General features: G+C 37.9%; 1 protein-coding gene across 1 annotated transcript in view; it reads left to right on the plus strand.

Moving 5' to 3' along the window:
* Positions 1 to 12676, plus strand: part of LOC114457711 (potassium channel subfamily K member 2-like) — a 39205-nt gene extending 26529 nt beyond the window's left edge. The window contains exons 4-7 of the mRNA XM_028439738.1: positions 1230 to 1390; positions 4456 to 4651; positions 7551 to 7693; positions 12031 to 12676. Of these exons, the coding sequence (XP_028295539.1) occupies positions 1230 to 1390; positions 4456 to 4651; positions 7551 to 7693; positions 12031 to 12387 (857 nt within the window). The 3' untranslated portion in view covers positions 12388 to 12676. The remainder of the gene's footprint in view (positions 1 to 1229; positions 1391 to 4455; positions 4652 to 7550; positions 7694 to 12030) is intronic.
* The last annotated feature ends 9970 nt before the right edge of the window (positions 12677 to 22646 follow it).

Raw genomic sequence — 22646 nt, forward strand, 5'->3', positions numbered from 1 at the left:
TATTGCATTGAATGTTTGTTGAGGTGATCCTTTTGCCAGTGCTATATATAATATATAATATTGTGAATGGACTCTTAAGTAAGAATGCTCATTGTCCGCTGTATAAACCTGCTGTCACTTTGCCTCTGCCCAGGGACTACAGATGAAAATTAGCTTGTAGCTATCACTGGTCTGTGCAACACATTTGTTGTACAATGTCCCTGTCAAATAAATAAATAAATAAAAATTAAAGAAAGCGTGTGCATTTTTGTTTTGTATTTTTGTGTGTTTGCTGTCATTTTGTGTGTTTTTGGAGTCTTTTTGGGGCATTCTCCTGTAATTTTGGGGCATTGTTCTGTAATTTTGGGTATATTTATAGTTTTTCTGTGTGTTTTGGGAATCACTCTGTATGTGTTTGCTGTCATTTTGTGTGTTTTTACTGTCATTTTGGGGTATTTTTCTGTAAATTTTGGATACATTTGTAGTCTTCCTGTGTGTTTTGGGAATCATTTTGTGTATTTTTGGAGCCATTTTGTGTTTTTTGCAGTTATTTTCTGTATTTCTCATGCCATTTTGTGTGTTCTTCTGTTATTTGTTGTGTATTTGTAGTCGGCTTGTGTGCTTTTGGAGAGAAGGTGTCTATTTTTGTTCTGTCTGTGTCTTTGGAGTATTTTTGTGTGTTTGCTGTCATTTTGTGTGTTTTCGGAGTCTTTTTGGGGCATTCTTCTGTAATTTTGGGGTATTTTTCTGTAATTTTGGGAATATTTACAGTTTCTGTGTGTTTCAGGAATCATTTTGTGTGTTTGCTGTCATTTTGTGCATTTTTAGTCATTTTGGGGTATTTTTCTGCAAATTTTGGGGTATTTTTTTGTAAATGTTGGGTATATTTGTAGTCTTCCTGTGTGTTTTGGGAATTATTGGTGTCATTTTGTGTTTTTTTGCAGTTCTTTTGTGTATTTCTCATGCCATTTTGTGTGTTTTTCTGTTATTTTGTGTATATTTGTAGTCGACTTGTGTGCTTTTGGAGTCTAGTTTTGTTCTGTATGTTTTTTTGGAAAATTTGTCTATCACCACACAAATTTAGATCGAGGGCCACTTGTAGCCCCAGGGCCGCTAGTTGTCCATGCCTGACACAAAGGTTTGCAGTACTGTTTTGCTTTAAAAGTGATTAAACTTGACCCAAATGTATTTTTTTTTAACTTAAATTGTGTATATCCCGTTGCTGTGGTCTGTCTCTCTCTCTCTCTCAGGGTTTGGGAACATCTCTCCTCACACAGAAGGTGGGAGGATCTTCTGCATCATCTACGCTCTGCTCGGTATTCCTCTTTTTGGGTTCCTGCTGGCTGGAGTCGGGGACCAGCTGGGGACTATTTTCGGGAAAGGCATCGCCAAAGTAGAGAAAATGATTGTGGTGGGTGCTTTAACTTTCACCTCTCCATTAAGGAGTCCCATGTGTGCAAAGTTTAGCGTGTGTGCGTGTGTGTGTGTGTGTGTGCGTGTGTGTGGGTGTGGCTTGCCCTAATGAGTGTGTTTATGCTTAGTCATGTTCCAAACAGATGATGTAACTCTAATGCTGCACGGCTGGAGGAGAAACATTCAGCAAGTTCCAGATTGTTTGACTTCTAATCAGACCTCATGATTTCACACTCTCTCCTCTATATGGAAGCAGTTACTGGTTACCATGCCAACAGACTCTCTAGGTTTCCCAAACAGCATGCAGAGCCTGGAAAATGATTGCTTAAACTGTTGCTTTGTTTGATTCCTGTTGGTATGAATAGCAGGGTTGGAATCATTTATAATTGTAATTGCATAATTTATAAGTAATTATAATTATGGTGTAATTATGATTGTAGTTGTAATTTAAAAAAAAAAAAAAAAACTGTTGCTGTCGTAATCTTTATTAAATTGTAATTGAGTTCAGATAATTGATTTGTAATTGTAATTTCCATGAAAATTCTCTAAAAAAAATGTCAATTACAATTTAACCCAAAACTGGGGAACCATGCTACACTTCTATGTACAGTTCTACAAATATGTTGTCAACAATTGTTAAAATATGTTTAATATCAAGCTTTCCCATATTTTACTATTTAAAATAATAATAATTGAGGCTCAGACGCCCACATCATAATATTAAAATCTATGTTTTCATTGATTAGGAAGCTTAGATGATAGATATTTGTTTTTAGTGTGTTTCACAGCTGATTTAGGACCCGTTATTATAAGAGACGCTAACAGGAAGCTAGCACAAGAGGATGGTTCATTTTTATTACGTTATTTATTTCAGGCTGAGTAATTGTGATTGATTGTAATTGAACTTTAGTAATAACTAACTTAATTGTAATTGACTTTTTGAAGATAAAAAAAAAAAATTATTGTAATTCAATCGTAATTGAAAAAAATGCTGATCACTGTAGTCATCATGTAATTGCAATTGAACATGGATAATTGAAGATGTAATTGTAAATGAAAAAAATGTAATTGAGCCCAACCCTGGCGCCATTACTGGAAACATTACAAGATTATTTTTGTATTAATTGTTAAATCACTCCCTGCAATCTGCTCCTTAGGGGTACACGTACCCCTGTTTGGGAACCGCTGCCTTACACTGATGGAGTTGTAGGTTGCTGATTCCTGTTGTATTTGAGGCAGCCTGCCTTTATGGTTCTACGAATCTTTTCCTTTTCGCCTGGTGCCACAAAGACACACAGCTTCAAGAGGCACAGCCACCTGGGACCTTCCTGCTCTTTACCCTTCCACTGTGCTCTGGGCTTACATAACGGCAAAGGGAAAAGGGCATGAAAGCAGTCACATGACGGAAGAGCAGCAGAAACGAGCAGCACACAGATTATTACACCTTGTGAGGTCACAAAGGAAAACAACCCCAAACCTCATATTATGACCTAGAAGTGTGAAATGTATTCAGATTAGCCAGATTACCCCCATACTCCTGCATCTAGAATACTGTAGATTTGAGTTTGAGCAGCGCACGATGAGTCATGATAGGATAAACCATGTGACAGAGAAAGTTATGTTAAAGGATGTTTGACATGTAATATAACTGTAAATGTTAATCGTCGATGTTAAATGAGTAGATAAGGATTAAGCAAGGGATAAAATTAGGGTTGGGCAATTGATTGAGATTCAAGATTTATTGGATTTTCTATTTATGGCGATATAGAAAATTACAATATCACCTATATTGATATATTATAGCTTATTTTGTCTTAAAATGGTTGTTTTAAGTAGTGATAGACTGATACATCGGCCAGGCAAATATCATCGACCAATTTTTGTGTTTTTTACGTGTATCTGCATCGGTCGATGTGGGCTGCTGCGTATTATTTACAGAGGATAAATATTTTTTACTTGCTGTTCTACCTCACCTTTGTTCATTTCAATAAATGTTCCTTTTTTAAAATTGAGACTCGTACCATTTGTTATCAATGCATAATTAGTAGTATAAGTAGTATAAGCTCCAAATATCGGCTCAAAAAAATTGGCTTAGGCTGATGGACAAAAAAATCGGTATCGGTGTCAGCCCTAAAAAAAATTCATATCGGTCTATCCCTAGTTTTAAGATTCGCTGCTATTGCTACTTTTCAGAACAGCATGAAGCGCAAAGTTAGATGGATTTCTGAATACATCCTAACCCAGACCTTCCCCTAAACAAGCTACACTACAGAACTCACTCACACGTGCTGTCCCTTATAGGAGAAAAAGCCAAAAGTGCCACGTATTAATGTTAATATATAAATAAATGTGCCTGTGTGGCATTTTGCCTCATCAAATTTAAACCCGAATTGTATTTCTGAGATTTATATTGTATACCGCCATATTGAGAAAAAATATCAAACTAACAAGTCTATGAACTAGATAAAATACTGTTTCTCTTCAAGTTCACTAATTCATTGAGAGCAAAAATGAACCCGTGCTCGTTTAGCGCAGACTTTCGAAGAAGTCCGATCGGATCCGTACGTCTCCACGGAGACACTGTTCCAAAACGAAAACGGTTTTCGAAGTATGTTGGTCAGTCTGATTGTGTGTGTGTGTGTGTGTGTGTGTGTGTGTGTTTGTGTACACGATCGTACACTGATGACATCATCAGTGTTCTAAAATAATGTTTGACAGCAGTTCCACAGTGTGGATGGGAACATGAATGATATATATATATATATATATATTTTTTTTTTTTTTTTTTTTTTGGGAGCCAGAACATCACCAAAATGTAATCAGCTCTTCTTTGACCTATTATCAACATTTACTCAAAATTTCATCAAAATCCGTTTATAAATTTTCAAGTTATCGTGTACACAAACCGACAAAAACACAAACGAACTGAACGACATCATTTCGAAAACCGTTTTCGAAAGTAATAACTGTGCCAACCTAAAACAGTCATTTCTGGCAACAAAGTCTCCACTTGGTGTGTTTATTGTGCTGCGTGTTTGACCTGTGATCTCTGCTGCTCCGCAGAAATGGAAAGTCAGCCAAACCAAGATCCGTGTCATTTCCACGCTGATCTTCATCCTGTTCGGGTGCCTCATCTTCGTCGCCCTGCCCGTGATCATCTTTAAGCACATTGAAGGCTGGAGCACACTGGAGTCCATCTACTTTGTCGTCATCACCCTCACCACCATCGGTTTTGGAGACTTTGTCGCTGGAGAAAAAGGTGACACTTCACTTTCAACGTGTTGATGCCATGTTATAGTCAACTGACCTTTTGCAAAACCACACCCACAGACAGTCACTGTCCAATCATATACGTCCGGGCAACGGTTACTATGTAAACGGGGTCTGACGTGCTCAGATGAAGCGTGGTACAACAATGAATGTGGATGTCGGGTCTCGCCGCATTGGCTGGCGTATTATTAGCACGTGCTAACAGCTGATCCCCGGGTGTAAACGTTGGAGCCGTGGCTCCGAGCAGTATTTCCTGACACAATCGCCAAAATTATAGACACAAGCAGCAGAAAACATAGTGCAGTTAGACCGTTCGTGTTTGAAAGAAATAAAGGAACACACGGAGAATAAAAAATGTAGGTAAACAAGGTAAAAAGAAGGAAAAAGTTTGATGAATCGCTTCGATAGTTGTAATGTCCCCTTCATTGTTTGTTTTAATATGTTGAATATATCCCTCCACAGCATATTATAACCCCTTTTTGCCTGGATCTGGAGGATATCATCCAAAAAGACTCGCTAACACGCACAGGTAGACTTCTTCTAGCCTTTCACGATTAAAAAATTCAGGAAAATGTCAGACATCGCAAAAGTAAACCAGGGGGGCGGGGCTTTTGCAAAAGGTCAATTACCCAGTGTTCATTTTGACAACTAAAACAACGCGGACCCTATATGATCAAAATGTTAATTTAAAACGTTCTGATAACAAAACTTCAATCGAAATCTCTGTTTGTTATCAACTGATGAGTAAAAACGATAAAGATGACCCTGGAACCCAATATGGATTATTTACAACCATTCTCAACGCCTTCATTTTTTTTCTTTTTATTAAATATCGTAATTCAAAGTTCAACTCTCAGGATTGAAGCTTTATTCTTTCAAGTTATATGATAAGTAATTTGTTCAAATGTACAGAAAATAAGTGAGAATATGTGACAAACATGATGATGAATCACAAATAGTTGAGTTTTCCCCCTTGAGGGGTGCGTACCGTCATGACTCCAACCCCCAAGATTTTTGTCTTTTTATGTTGTATGTTTTTTGAGTCATTTTGTGTGTTTTTGTTGTCTTTTTCTGTAATTTTGCATGTTTTTTAATAGGGGTTTCCCGATCTGATATTGATATCGGCTATCGGTCCAATATCAGCCTGAAAACAAATATCGGATTCAAATTTCTGATTTTTTTTATTATTTATTTTATTCAATTGTAGAATACTGTAGATATTATCTTGAAGGTTAAAATGTATTTTTTTCTCATACCTACTGTTGCTGACTATTGTTCTGTTTGAGTGACATCACTTGATCAAGCTTTTTCTAACATTTCACACTACAAAATAAGTAATTTTATTTTTTTTCAAGAAAAAAAAAAGTATGTATGATTCATGCTGATATCGGATCAATATCGGTATTGGTCGATACGCCATACTGCAATATCGATATATCGGAAACGAAAAAGACGTATTTTAGTTGTCGTTTTGTGTTATTTGCAACCATTTTGTGTCATACTATTGTCGTTTTGTTCATTTTTGTTGTAGTTTTGTGTGTTTCTGAAGTGTTTTCTGTGTTTTTCTCGTCTTTTACTGTGTTTTTCTGTAATATTGTATTTTTTTCGGTATGTTTTAGTGTATTATTGTTTTTGTTTGGTGTGTTTCCTGTGAGTTTTTTGTGCATTTACTTTGGGGGCCGCACAACATTAGACCGAGGGCCGCATGTGGCCCCTGGGTTGCCAGTTGCCCGTGTCTGCTTTATACTATGGGGGATCAGGTGGTAGAGGGGTCGGGGGTTCCATTCCAAGTCTATAGTTCTTTATATAGCATGGCTCTGTCATTACTGGTGTGTGAATGGACTTCCATACCATTCAAAGCATATCACTAATATTATTATAAGGCAGCCAGGTATGTTTGCTGAGATCGTAAGTGTGTATTTGTAGAGGTTTTATTAGCTCATTTTGAGCTGCATGACTGACAGATGCTAAAAGAAACATCAAAAACACTGAGCTGATGGATTAAACTTCCATAAGCATGGATAATGATTTTAGATTAGGTCATGCCACCTGTGCCAGCCCCCCAATAATTACATTAAACTAATCATCCTGGACCCCGGTGTGTGAAACTGGTGCTGTAATGGCTGGTTATCTAACTGCACAGTGGGGAAGTGGCTGAGATCACTGCAAGATAAGCATCATAATGGGAATGGATGAGGTGTTATAACTCAAGTCCATGTGAAAAACACACCTGACATGTATTATATCATGAGGGTAGACTAAGAGCCTCATGTAATGTAGATGGTATTATAACACCATCCATTGTGGATAGATACATCTGACAGGTTGCTACACACATAGTGGTTACTTTTGTGCTATAATACACCTATAGTGTAAGACAGAGCAGTTGGTCAAAGTTACAGATAATATTGGCTTTTATTTGCTAGAATTGATGAGGTGTCAGATAAAAGCCATTGTGCGCTCTTTAAATGACCGTTCGTAGAGACAGGTGAGGTCTGAGAGCCATTCATCAGAGAAGACACATAATCGAATAACAGGATTTATCATTGAATACACCTTCCAATCAGATAAGAGCTCTAATAACACAAGTGAGAAGATAATAGAGGTGAAGCGACAAGATCAGCCCAACAGTGGAAACGTGGCTTTTTTTTAGTTCCTCATAATAACAACTTGAAAATGGAATCATTATTTTAATATGAGGCAGTTTTGTTCTTTCCTGCCTTCAATTCAAAGGTGATTATAGTGCTTTTTTTGGTCTCTGAACATCAGGTTGTTCAGAATTTTCTAAGAATTCTGATTTTAGAGTCTGTGCTATGATGCAGAAATAATAGAACTGACACACAGACAGAAGTTAAATAAACATCCTTTTGTCTTTCTCCATCCTGTAGGCGGCGCTGAGCAGCTGGACTACCTGGACTACTACAAACCTGTGGTGTGGTTCTGGATCCTGGTTGGTCTGGCGTACTTTGCTGCAGTGCTGAGTATGATAGGAGACTGGTTCAGGGTTATCTCCAAGAAAACTAAAGAGGAGGTGAGTAGGGTGATCAAGGGTTAGTTACATCAATCAGGGTTTCGCAACCTTAGGGTTGGAACCCCATTTGGGGTCACGAGACACTTGGAGGGGGTCGCCAGATGCCTTCAAGAAACGTATTGTTTTTTTGAACAATTTAAGCCAATTTTTGCTTATTTTTACCCTTTTCAGCAACTACACCAAACTTGCCATATGTTCACCTATTTTCATCACTTTTTCTTGCCATATGTTTGCTCTTTTTAATGCATTTTAACTACATTAATTCCATTTCTGCCTCTTCTCCATAAAATTTCAAAACCTTTTATGCACATTTTTTCACTTTCAAGATTTTTTTGGCTCTTATAAACCCTTCCACCACTTTTTCCACCTAATGTTGCATATGTTGACCCATTATTGTCACTTTTAACCTCTTTTCACCGTATTTCATGCTAATGCTTGCCAATTTCACCACATTCACCATTTGTCATGCCCATTATTTGCCAGTTTAAACTAATTGTTCCAATTTTGACACTTTGAACCCTTTTGTCCGTTTTTTGGCCACTCTAATTTGGGATTTTTAACCAATTTCTGTAGTTTTTAAAATCAGCCCATTTCACCACCTTTGCCACCATTTTTGGTCACTTAAACCATTTTATTTCTGATTAAAACAAGGATTTACATCTTTATGATGACTATATATTTATATGGCCCATATAATAATAAACTTCCTGTATAACAGTGGATATTATTCAGATAAATATATAAATGTGCTTGTCACAGATTCATAGAACAATAGATCATCATTTTGCATTTTGCCCTGTCTCTACATGACTGTTCTTACATGTTCATGTCTGTGTTCAACCACAGTGGGGGTCCACAGTCTCTGGTACCTTTATTTTTGGGGGTCGCGTGCTGAAAATGTTGAGAACTACTGAGTTCCAGAAATGAAAAGAAGAGTTTGAAAACATTTCCAAAAAGGTTAATCTTTGACTAGAAATGTTACGCTAATGTAAGTTAAACTCTTTTCATACTCTTACACAGTCTGCTGTACCCTGTGTGTCAGTTGATTGTCGTGATATTTTATAACGATCACATGCAGCCATTGATATACACCATCAGAATAAGTTCATATTGTGCCAAAGTCAAACTCGCCTAACACCTCATATATACAGTAGTTCATCTTCCTTATGGGTTTAAAAATGTGTTGAAGTCATTTGCACTGCGTCAAGCAACACATGCGTTAGGCTTGTTTCTGACTGTACAACATTATGCAATGTATTGCATTATTATGTTGTAGTGTGTTACTCTTGCATTATGCACCAAAGGTAAATGATTGCCGTGGGTGTCCTATTACAATCATGGTTTGTGCTGTACAACTTTTGCTCAGCACATCATTATTTTTAGGCTTTTATTAAATCTCATACTTCATTTACTGTGTTTAAAGACTTTATTAAACTGACATATTTACGGTAAATTTGTTTATTTAGGTTGTTCTATGTACATGTGAGCTTTCTGTTTATTCTGATGGGGTGATTATTGTTTGGAAGTTGACATGATGTGTTTTGATAAAATAATTTTTTTAGCAATGGTTATTGGCTAAGCAGGTTATTTTACTTAATATAAAGGTTTAATTTAAACTGACTGCGAGAATAATATTTATCCATCTGTCTGGCGCCCATCCAACTACAACCTGCTCTACAATTGCACTTTACGTTTTTATACGTAACATAATGCAGCTTTATTGTCACACTTTTCCATGAGAGAAATACATACATATACTTGCGTGACTTTTATATCTTCATAGGCAATAATAAATTAGCATGCACAATTGTAGTAAAAAAACCTTTGCTTTAGAAGTTTTTGCAGTTGAATAATTGCATCAATGTTACTTGCTAAATAAATGAATGGAGCCTGGCAGTCTGTCACTTTCTAATCTGATAGGAAAGTCATTAAGCCTAAGTGTGTTCTGTTGCAGCACTGGCAACATGTTACATGTATGTGAATCATCTATATATTCATGCAGCTCTACGCCTCTTTACATCCTGCGTATCTTCAGCTAACCCAAGAGGCATTAAAGGCAGCCTGTCACATCCAACCTGCCCTCGCTCTGTGAAGAAAACACTATTTCTTTAGAGCTGAGATACATTTTTTTGTATGTTTGCATTGACTAGTAGTGAGTAATTGGACAGCTTGTTGTTCTGGCAGATTCATTAATGTCACACATGCTCTCTTCTACTCCCCCCCCCCCATGTTACATAGCAGATTTCAGGGTTATAGATTCTGCATGGTGCTTCCAAGTAGGATTCATTCCATATAATCATATAGGACCCTGGAAGAAACACTTTACTCTGAGGGAAAAGGCAAAGAAGAGGCGGGATGAAGAAAACAAGAAAATGTCTTTCTGCAATCATAGAATCATGCATGCAACCTCTATTTATAGCAGATTGGTTTAAAAAAAGAACCCGCTTAGAAGTCACAAAACACAGTTTCTCTCAGATGCAACATATATTTTCACCACTTTCTGCTTATGCAGATCAGTAAAGAAGAAAACCGTCATCGCAGATCCATCTTTAACACTATATTACAATCGATTGGTTTACGTTTGGTAAATTTCACTTCACGTGACGCTAAAATTGGATTGGATTGCTGTACTGTGTCATCTAATGTTGTAGCACTGTGTGATATTAGCATATATTACAAGCACACCTCTTCGCACATGTCTAATTTTACTGATGACACACATGGTCGTTCAACTCTGAAGGTTACAAAGGTCTTGCATCGTGTGTCACTAATTGGAAAAGCGAGCCATGTGGAAGAGCGTGAACAGACACTAATGAACACGAGGGTGAGCCTCATTATTTACCAGTCCGCTGTTCACAGGGAGAAAGTTACGTTTTTCATATTCACCGTGGCTCGTTGTCTAAACACTTGTTAATGGATGTGCAAAGTCAAGTTTTATCACATTAGTAGTACGCCTGTTCCCTGATAGTCTTTCATAGGACTACATTGGTTGGGGAGGTTTTTTTTTCAGTGACGTGCCGTGAGCACTCGGGTTGGGTAGTCAGGGCGTTGCAAATCGAGACCACCAATGTCAACACCAATGACAATTCCATATGTTTCTGCTGCCAAGTTTTAATTCAGTTCTATTCAACTTTATTTGTATCACGCAATTTACAACAAAGTCATCTCAATGCACTTATCGAAATATAAAATTCATAATAAGAAAGAAAAAAACCCAACAAGATCTGCCGTACCAGGAAATAGTGATGTTTAGTCATATGGTCTATGAAAAGCACAAAATGCTGACACTTTCAAACTTATAGGTACTGTAGGCTATCGGAAATGGAAAAATAAATAATTTATAATTATATTATAATTAAAACAAATAATCAAAATATCAATTCACCCTTGGGTAGGCACTGCCTACCTTGCCTACCCTGACTTCACGTCACTGATTATTTTATGCTATTGATAAATAAAACCATAATAAAAGTAAGTCTTGGCTTAAAATGCCAACCGTACGCATAGAAACTGTCGTAAGTACATGAATATCAATAAAAAATATAACCAGTGGTATCCTATAGCACAGTGCGGAAGGTTGCATCCAATTATCCTCTTTACCAGATATCGACAGCTATTTGAATCAGTGATCATGATTATGGTACCATAATCATTCATACTTTTTTTTTTTAAAACTAATCCAGAATCCATATATATATCTGATTCTCCTTCAAAATTGAAGGGAATCTTCCATGGCGTAAGGTTTATCTTAGGTCAAAATATTGTCAAAATCCAATAAAAGCTTTTAATGGAATCCTGTGATCATCCCGATAAGACGGTTCTTCCGGATAAGTAGCCTCTCTCTTTTATCCTTTGACTCCACTCCACCAGCACAGCTATGTGCTAAGCTAACTAAAACATGTCAGTTTTTAAAGTCACCAAAAGAATGACGGCGTTTGGTGGAAATATGAAACAGCCGCCGCACAAACTGTAAAAAAAGGTAAAAGTGATGTGTTTTTTTTTGTTTCAAAAACACAATTCACTTTAGTTCTGGCCTTTACAGTTAAACAGCTACTGTCATATTTGCAGAAAAAAAAAAGAATGAGTCTATTCTTTACTGATCTGTAAACAAAGTATAGTAAAAGTGTGGCTAAAACATTGTTAGAAAGGAAAAAATTCTGGTTCTATATTTTTTTATTGGTTATTGACCTTAGAAGTAAAAAATTATGGGTTATCTGATTGTTTAGAAAAATCCATACTGACGCGTCATTAATGTAAAACCATTCACCAAAGCAATTATGGTCAAAGAGAGAAGAGATGAATGTGTTTATTGGTTGGTAATAACAGTCTGTCTGCAGGTCGGGGAGTTCCGGGCGCATGCAGCAGAGTGGACAGCGAACGTGTCGGCGGAGTTTAAAGAGACACGAAGAAGACTCAGTGTTGACATTTATGACAAGTTTCAGCGAGCTGCTTCGATCAAGCGAAAGCTGTCGTCTGAGCTGGGCATACCAACGTCCGTTAGTCAGGAAATGACTCCTGGCAAGCGGACGCTGTCGGCCAATCTGTACGAGGACAGAGAGGCGTCCACCAACCTGACACTGTCACTCAGCCCGGTCCCTGGAGCGCTGTCCAGGAACGGCAGCCTCTATCTCAACGGCCTTAGCCCTGAATACGCCGACCGGCGGGAGATCGCTATCATCGAAAATCTCAAATAAGGAGCCACAAGATAACATAAAGAAGAAAAAAAATAATAGGAAGAAGATGAAGAATAATTGGGTTAAATACATCTGATGGTGGACGACAATTACAAGGTCATTGGGTGACACTTTACTTGAAGTTTTATATATAAGGCTGACATTACGCTGCCATTATCTGTCATTGGAATGAATGAGGTGTCATGAAGGCTGTCATTAAGTGTCGTTAGCTAAATTATGACGCCTTTGGGGCTATGTTGCTTTGGCCTTTTTTGGGTTAGGTGGAGGGATCTTCTGCGGTTAGCTAGGATTAGGGGTTAGGGTAACGAAGGGTTAGAGGTTAGGGCAACAGAGGGTTAGGGTTAGGGGTTATATTGACGAAGGTGTAGGGTTAGGGTAACGAAGGGTTAGGGTAACAAAGATTTAGGGTTAGGGTAACGAAGGTTTAGGGTAAGGGTAACAAAGGTTTAGAGTTAGAGGTTAGGGTGACGAAGGTTTAGGGTTAGGGTAACAAAGGTTTAGAGTTAGAGGTTAGGGTAACGAAGGTTTAGGGTTAGGGTAACAAAGGTTTAGGGTTAGGGTAACGAAGGGTTTGGGTTTGGGGTTAGGGTAACGAAGGTTTAGGGTTAGGGTAACAAAGGTTTAGAGTTAGAGGTTAGGGTAACGAAGGTTTAGGGTTAGGGTAACAAGGGTTAGGGTAACGAAGGGTTTGGGTTTGGGGTTAGGGTAACGAAGGTTTAGGGTTTGGGTAACAAAGGTTTAGAGTTAGAGGTTAGGGTAACAAAGGTTTAGGGTTGGGATAATGAATGGTTAGGGTATTAAAGGGTTAGGGTAACAAAGGACACTTAATGACAGGTGTCATGTCATAATAATGACAGCGTAATGTTAGCCTTTATGCATAAAACTTCAAGTAGTTCAAGTGTTACCGGTCATTGTTACCATTGTGCTGACTGACTACAGACTGATGGATGAAGCATTTATGAAGTCGATTGTATTTCAATCATCTAGTGAAGCACACCAACACACACACACACACACACACACACAGAGGTTATATTCATCATTTCAGAGGTACCAAACGAGTTGAATCAACAAACAAATGTGTTCAAGATTGGTCTGGTTGATCTGAAGAAAAGGAACACCAAGGTAGCAAACCACTGGGACTTATTCTAGAAAAAACTGTTTCAGAAGCAATAGACATTGTTGTGCTCGTTTCTCGTTGAGGCCCCTGAAATCTGCATCAGATGAAGAGGACCCCCTCATCAACGGACGCTAAGATTTAAACAGAAAGGAATGTCACTTTTTTTTATTTTTCTTCTTTTACCGTGTGAAATCTGATTGCCTTTCATTTGCTGAATGGTCTGAAATCACTGTTATGAAGTGAATGTTGACATTTCAGTTCCTGCTGTTGAGCTTTTCATCCTAAGGAATAACCCACTTGTGCCTTAATGAAATCCACAGTAGAGACGGACACTTCAAAGACTCGGTATGTCCACTCATCCTTTGATCTATCAGAGCACACACACACACACACGCCTTCATCACGGATTGAGGAAAGAGTCCAAACAACACACAGTAGACGTTAAAAAAAAAAAAAGCAGTTATTTAAGTATTCCTGACTTGGTTCTCATCTTTCTATGTGACCCTCACTTATCTAACCTGCTTTTATCAGTCAAGATCAAAGAACGTTGCTTTTTCTGCAGGTGTGCCAAAACCTGAGCCATCTTTTATGTTTCTTATTCCTGCAACGTTTCGGTTGAGCTTTTTTTTTTTTTTTCTTTACCATGTTTATACCTAAGGTATGTAATGATGACATCACTCTGCAGCTTTTTATGAATGACATCGATAAGGTTTTGCTGTAGCTGCAAGACTGAATGTATACATTGGACAGCTGTATCTACTGTTCATCACTGTGGTGTGTGAGACTTTGGGGAACTATAAGCTATATTCATAAAGAAATATAAGGTGTGTTGAAGAAAGAACGTGATCAATAATCAAGCCAATTCAGATATTTATGTGCACACTGTACAGGGTTCTCACCAGGTATTTTTGACGAACACATTTTGTGAAGTAAAGCTAAAGTTTTTTTTCATTTTTTTTTATTTTATCTTTTTTAATATTTGTTACAGCCTTACTTTAAAGCCAAAAGTTATTTTTTATTTGGTAAAGGGTCATGATGGATGTAAATGGATGCTTGGTATAGGTGCTCCACTAAGAAATATTCAGACACTCTAGAGACAGGACGTACTTTTCAAATTTAAATTGGGTATTATGTCGGACCTGCAGTAATATTGAGACTGGTATGGTGACGTGTGCAACAATTGTTACGACGGTGCCGATAAAAAAAGAAAAAAAACTTCAGAAAAGCTGTTTTCAACCAGCGTAGGGGGCAACATCACACAGTAGGGGATCAAAATCGCACCATAGGGGGGCCCCTACGCTTAACAGCGCTGGCGAGAACCCTGTTGTACTCCTTTTTTAATCCCAGCATTTCTGAATGAGTCCACTTAATTATTTTTGTTGCGATCGAAGCTGCTAAAAATGCATTCAGCGAATGTTTTACGGTTATTACATTTTGTTGTAGAATTGAGTTTGTAGCATCAAAACAACAACAGTGTTTCTCACAACAATGTGTTTTTGTGCATTTTGCCAAATGTCTGTGTCACATTTTTACATTGAAGGAAACAAACAATGGGTTTGGTTTTTGAAAATAATTACATTTCTTTTTTTTTTGTTACAGAGCATTTCAGGGCATGTATAGTATTTAAGCAGAAGCTGTTTACACCAAAACAAGTGCTGATCACACGATCATTTCTCATCACGTTGGGAACATTACCCTGATTGACAAAGGTTTTTTGTAAAATATTTTTTATCCATGAAACAACTTTAATTTCTTTGATCTCCCTTTTTTTTTTTTTTTTTTTTTTTAAGAAGCATTTAATGACATTCTCTCATTGACTTGCATACAATTCCTGATTTTTTTCTGGAATCTGCTGAATAAACTTATTACATAACCAGAACTCCAATGTATAGACCATCACATAGAATTTATGTTCACATGCACACTCCCAGTCACGCATACAGTGAAGTACAGTACATCACAGAAACTTGCGCTCAGTGTTTTTTTTTTTTTTATTATTGTTTTTAATTTTTTGCAGCCAAATCACTTGAATCTTTGCAAGCAACAATTAATTTACCCACCACCTTTTTTTAAAACACACACACACACACACACACTTGGAAATTTTAGGTAAAAAATAATTTCAAGCAAAAATATTTTTTGAATTTAGAGTTACTCCAACTAAAACATTTTAGGGCGAGTTTACTGACAAATTCCACCTTGGATTAAAAAAAACTGCTTGAGCGTAGATTTACAATATACAACTGGTACAAAATCACCAGTTAAAGCTATCATGTTTTGTATTCCCGCAATAATTCAATGTAAAACTCTCGGTTTATTTCATTGGATTGATTAAGTTACTGTATTAAGGCCTATTCACACAGGATTAGTTTTACCTAGTGACCACATGCAATTTGTAATAATTGCAGAGAATGTCTGGGACGTTAATCCCGTGCGAATCGGCCATGACAGTAATTTGTAAAGTAAAAATTCCTCCGCAAATGACCTATTCCGAGATCCTATGATAATACTAATCCAATGCGAATGGGCCTCTCTGTGATTTGGACAGAAATGGCGGGATCTGATGCGTGATTACGCGTTGTTTTGTTTTTCCGGGACACATGTTTAATTTTAAGGTTTCTTTTCGTGTCCAGTGCCTACTTTTCTTCTTAGCGTCCGCCATGTTGAAAACAATGTGAGCGAATGTTACGCATTACGCAGCGCGTTGACATCATATCCGGGAGATGTCCGTAAATTTCAGCAAAATCTCAGGCTTCGGTTATCCCGTGCGAATGCGCCACATAGAAAGCAGACATTGGGGGGTCATTTATTTATTACATGGGGTCCCCAGATAATACTTCTCCCATGCGAATGGGGCTTAAAACTGAGTTTACAAATTGCATATTTCTTTGTTGTGAAGCCAAAACAACATTACAGGGTAAGCAATTAACATGTTTTCTTGTTTATTGACTTGAATTTTGTTGTGTTTTTTAACAGCATCAAACCTAGAAGTGACTTAAACATCCCTCCTGCTAAATATGTTAAAGCCTTCATTAACTGACATGTACAGTAACCATTGTTGTCCATGGAATGTTTTATGTTGGCAGTCTTTTCACAGGCAGAACGTCGGGTTCCAAGCCTGACTGGAGCTTAATGTAAGGTCAGGAGCTGTCATGTGGAATCAAGTCAGAAAGGATACAGAGCAAACAAGTTAAAAAAAAAAAAAAAATCTAGTGAATCGGTCACTATCATCGACCCACTTTTATTGTATCAACCTGCAATAGAGCGGATTACTGCACGTGCATGAATGCTATGTGAAGCCGTCGTTGCTTTTGTGTAGAATCATAACCATCAGCCCCATCTTATTGTTTTTCACTCAACCGTGTGATTGACAGTCTTTCAGTGCCACAGAAAGCCAAGCGGCGCTGCATAATACACCAGGCTGAAGAAGTCCAGATGTGTGAGCATGAGTGTGACAGGAAGTGTGTGTGTGTGTGTGTGTAAATGAATGAATGTATGACTGCTCACTGAGATTTGAGGAAACTCATTACATTCGCGCACACACTACATGGCATCCTTTGCTTTTCCCCGAGGTGACAGTTTTTAATTAAGTCTGTGTCGCGTTGCTTTGCTTTCACATCCCAGTCCGAGCATGTTGAATGTATTTACCCGTTTGTGACGGCAAAAGAGGAGCTTCATTATGAATGTAAGACCGTTTACCATTTACCAGAGTTTGCAAAAGAAACGAAAGAGGTCAAACAATTTTATATTATTGCAAATAACAGCTTTATCACGTGATATAAGATTATTATACTAGTAATGGATTCATGAGGGATATCAAGATCTGCCTGACATCGACAGAAAGGTATTATTAGTGTTTGCCTGTCAATTTATTTTCAAATGAATCACTTTGTATAAAATTTACCATGATACATGCAGAGTTTATACACATTCACATGCCGCATGCTATTTTTATTGTTACATCTGATGGTTGAAGGTCGGATGTTCGTCTGCCTTTGGTTTTTATTACCAGTACACATGATGTTTCCAGGTCGTCAGTTTAGAATAAAGTCTTTTATATGCAAAAAGTGTGTTTTTTTTCTGTCATTCTTCAACAGCAACAACAAAACACCTATTAATGAGAAAAGCAATTGGTCTGTCATCTGAAAACACAATGGCAGCACAATGTAAAGTCTGTTTTTAAAACGTGCAAATATTGCCACTCTGTTGAGTGCAGTGATCTGAGTTACGGCTTACACAGTGATCTTGATGGATTGCGGGTCCAGCATTAGTTACGCCTACACTCGTAAGTGATCACACATCCACCTCCACTTCAGTAATTCTATTATATTTCACAGGCCCCTTATATTTATTGGGAAGGATTAATTTTGACAACCTCACAATGTTAAAGGCTGAAACATGAAGACGGAGCCCAGTGTGATCCGAGTCGAGGGCTGCTTCTCCTAATAGAAACTGACGTGTTACTTAATGAATCTTGAGAAGGAAAAGTAACCTTGTGCTTTACCTTCCAGGTGTTTATTCTGATAGCAAAGGAACAACTTAATCAACAGCTCATCAGAGGCTGTTTTATACTAAACCCACTATATGTGTTTGCTCCACATTTTGTGAAGTGTGTGCTCAAACATGCAAGTTTGAGTTTGCTCCGTTTATGATGTCATAAGAGGAATAACTCCTCCTACTGCCTCAAGATTGCTCCACCCTCATTATTTACCTTGCTAGTAAACAGACATGGTGAAGGCAGGACGAGCCACGCACAAGTTTATTTTTCCTCCCCTCATCTGAGCCTCTCGGGATCCAGTGGCTGGATTTTATCTTTGCAAGCTGTTACCAACACTTCATGACTCAAGCACAAACGTGGAAGATGTAAGTTCGTGTCGTTTCGCATTTCTTTTACTGCATAAGCCTAACTAGCATGATAAGCTGCTGGCTTTTAAAATGTCACTGTAACATTAGCACAGAAGCTAAAAATGCTAGATTACTGCTGCTAACGTTGTGTCGTGAGAGCAACTTTTAAGACCGCTGAAATTCAGGAAAATTGCTGCTTTTGGGGCAATACACTTCAAATGTACAATGAAATTACTACCTTGCTTATGAACCAAGATGTAATACAATGAAATTACTACCTTGCTTATGAACTAAGATATAATAATGTGTTTATACAAGTTAAATCTAACAGTGGAAAATACAACACTGCCAATAGAACTAACAACAGCTGGATTAACCTTGACGTAGAGACAAAACAAGCTGCAAACTTGTGTGTCCAAAAGAGACATTCCCGAGTGGTGACATTATGGATGAAAAAAGAAAAACTTTCCAAACACCTTCGAAAGAGGAACTAATCTTGAACTGGAGGAATGCTAACAACGTCTGGCAGGGAACAAGGCCAACACGAACAACGATAGAGAGGAGGAGGAATAAAAACAAGACAACACTGACTACAGATGAGAATACACAAAAAAAAGGACTGTTCAGAACAACTCAAGAATGTTTGACCAGAGAGACATGTAAACCCATGTAAATTTGCGATGGTAAAACAGGGGACGGGACCCAGATAAGCAAACTGCTTCTCTCGTCTCCTTTTTCGGCATGTACAAAAAAAAAAAAAAAAAAAATGTAAAAAAAAAAAAAAGTGAATGTACCCATGTCTGAAATAAACTGAATAAATAAATAAATAAATAAATAAATGCTATTTAGTTGGGCTTATGAGACTTAATATCTGAAATGGTATGAAAAGAGTATAATATGTGACCTTTAGGACCTAAGGCAAGACACTCAGGCAGGAAAGATTGAAAAAAAAAAAAAAAAAAAAAAACACTATACATTAAAATATGTACTGAAAGATACATTAAATCAGTACTGACAATCTAAATCCACTGAGAGGAACCAAGCAATCATCAAACAGACAGAGGGTAATTAGCCAAACTTAAAGAACCTGGTGAACACAGCTGAGGAAACAAACGAGCACATGCAGACACAAAGGCCGTTTCTCAATCTGTGTACTTGTGCGGACTTGTGCGCTCGAGGACTTGTGAAACGTCATCACACGCGACCCAAGTCCTGTTCCATTTCAAAGTCCGATTCTCAGCAAGTCCGCTGTAAATCCCCGGATGAAAACTGGCTCCGCCCGTTTTACCGAGCATGCGTCAGAGGACACTGGTGCGTACTTTGGCAGCCATATTTCCCAGCATGCACTTCGAACGCGCGCATGATTTCAAGGATGATGACGGAGGAGGATGATGAGACGCACATGTGTAAGTGACAAAAAATACATTGACCAGCATATTGAACATAATTGTATGATTTAGTCGTCCGGTAAAACCGGTTTGTAAATGCTGCATGTCATGAATTGGTGTTTATTGTCTACTTAAAAGGGATTACTGAGGAAACGCAAACTTAACAGTGTAAAATATAACATTTTAATGTATTATTCATCAGATAATTTGTGTCCACTTCTGGCCAAGAAATCACGACCAAACAGGGAAATAATGAAGTGGAACAATTTGCTTAACAAACATAAGGTACAGATTTGGATATTTGGCAAATACTTAACATCCCTTATATAAGCTGATCAGCCTATTTGCATTGTGTAGGAGCTGCGTGACCCACCTACGGGCAAATGGGTTGACGCTGGGACAGTCACAGCACACACGTGGAAATAATACGAGGCCATGGATGCTGTTTGCCAGGGGCACCATTCCTGGTTATAGCAGCCAATACGTCTGCTACTGCTGGTGGAATAATCTGTGGCTCCATCCACTGCCCCAGCACCTGCCTGCGCCTCTGCTCCTGAACCTGGCCCCTCACGGAGAGGGAGAAAACAGTCAACCGCTGAAGCCCTTCTGGACTTCATTAAAGAGCAGACAGAAAAAGATGAGGCTGCCACAAGGGGGGCTGTGGCCAGAGAGGAAAGCAGGGAGAGAGCAGCTGCTGGGCGATCAGAGCGGTTTCGGTCATTATTTTAGAAATTTGTTAATAAAAGATAGCCTAATTTATGTTAATACAAATATTTGTCACCTGCATTGTATTCTGTTTTTACAAGTTATATACTTAAGTAGCCTAAAATCTCAAAAATCACTGTTAATTTTAACAACTTATTTTAATTCAATTTTAGTCAAGATGTGGTCAAATGATTCTCTTCAATTTCAATCTAGTGTTAGTCGACTGAAATTGTATGTAAATTTAGTGGACTAAATTTAAGACGAATGTACTCAACTTTACATTTATATTATTTTCTTTGATGTTTACAGTGGAGCGCACATACTCCACACTGTTGCGCACAACGATGTCTGGAATTTTCCTTTTGTCCCAAAACGACGAGTATGCGAAGTTATCGCTTGCGCACTCCGAAAGTTCGTTCTCCAAGTCTGCTCCCACTAGGCCGCGCCTCCAGAAAGCTCTCTGCTGTGATTGACATGTAAACAGGCACGCCCACAAAGGTGACCATTTCACTTTGTGCAGTGCCATGTATGCATTTCCTACAGTCTCTGTATGTACCGGCGAACGCCCCGCCCCACGCTCTGTTTTGTGTTTATAAAGCAGCATGAGCTCAGCTACGAAGTGAGTGAGATGAAGTCAGTGTCCCGTCTATAGACACGCCCACTCATGAATATGCATAAGTAGGCCGCAAATCAGCCTGTTTGTGTAGAGTTGCTCAGAAAGTGACCTTTCAGAGGCTAAAACTCTGGAAAACAGGCGAGTTTGGGAAAATAAACCTTCTTAGAACAAGCGGAGATGGTATGGGACGTTTAAAGTTATAACTAACTCGTAACTTAGAAATATCGTTTGTTCAGGGTGTTTGTAGTACTGTGCAGGGCAGCAACTTCTCCACCCATTATGTTCAAATACAGAGATTAAGATCAATATTTGAACTCATTTCTAATATACCTGGCATGAGATACACGTCACCTTTACAAAAGTGAACCGAGTTTCGAGGTGCATTATTATTATAACACATAAACACTTAAATTGGACCTTTGTATCTTTTTGGTCATTAAACTGCAGCACTAAGATATATTCTATGTTCTCAAAGTGAAGTCCACAACCATTAAAAATAAGGAGGTTTCATTCAGAATGATTATGAGGACAGAGGGTAATGATTCTGCCTGTTTCATATCTATTGGTCCATTCAACCTGCTCTCTTCTGTTGTACATGGGTTACACTTAATAATCTACTTTCCTCTAACAGTCCATAAATATATGACATAGTTGTATCTTAGTTCTATGTAGAGGATAATGTGTATTATGTTTGTTTTCAAAATTGCACCCAAGAAAATGTGACCTCAGTTCTATTTCTTCAAGATAATCTCTTTATAACAACTTAGCATTACGTGTGTGTGTGTGTGTGTGTTGGAAATAAAGGTGTTTAAAGTCCAGTGTCTGACATCCTTAAATGATCTTTTAATACCCGACATTCACAGAGCCTTTTTATGAGAGTTGACCTAACCACAAAGAGCAGCTCCTCTTTATGCCAGAGGGATATTGTTTAAATTCTGACCTTTCTCTGAATCTCACAGTATTTTCCTGTCCTGTCGAGGCTCATGCAGATAGGATATCCTTTCCAGCTGGGAGGATAAAAGACATCCTGACCTTTACAGCTATAATACTGCCTGCAGAGCATGAAAAGATGTAGTTGGTTAGAGAAGAAGCCAATACAAATTGAGATTTGGAGACAAATCTAATAATAATAACCATAGGGCATGAAGACATTTGCTATTTTTGTTCTTAAATATGAGAACTTGAGAAGTGTATTCATCTATGATATTTCTTGCAGCCATTAGTGGGGAAAAGAAGATAAGTTAAAGCACACTTTTAGATTACCAATGCCAGAAAGAGAAGTAAATAAAGGTAATATCTAACATCTGAACTTACTTGTTTTAACTCTGGTTAATCTGTCTTTTGGGCTGTGGGGGGGGGATTATAGAACCAAGTCTCAGTAGTTTAGAAGTAACCTTGATAATTATGGTTTTTATAGTTTATTTATTTTATTCTGTATTTTTTAATGCTGCACCTTTAATTGCGTAAAGCACATTGAATAGCCTTGTATAAGAATACATTTGCCTCATCTAGTGATGAAACTAGGAGAAAGAAACATTAAAAGCTGTTGACATCTTTTGAAAACTGTTGATTAAACTTCAGCAGA

Source organism: Gouania willdenowi, chromosome 24 (genome assembly GCF_900634775.1).
Source record: "Gouania willdenowi chromosome 24, fGouWil2.1, whole genome shotgun sequence".
Taxonomy (NCBI): Eukaryota; Metazoa; Chordata; class Actinopteri; order Blenniiformes; family Gobiesocidae; genus Gouania; species Gouania willdenowi.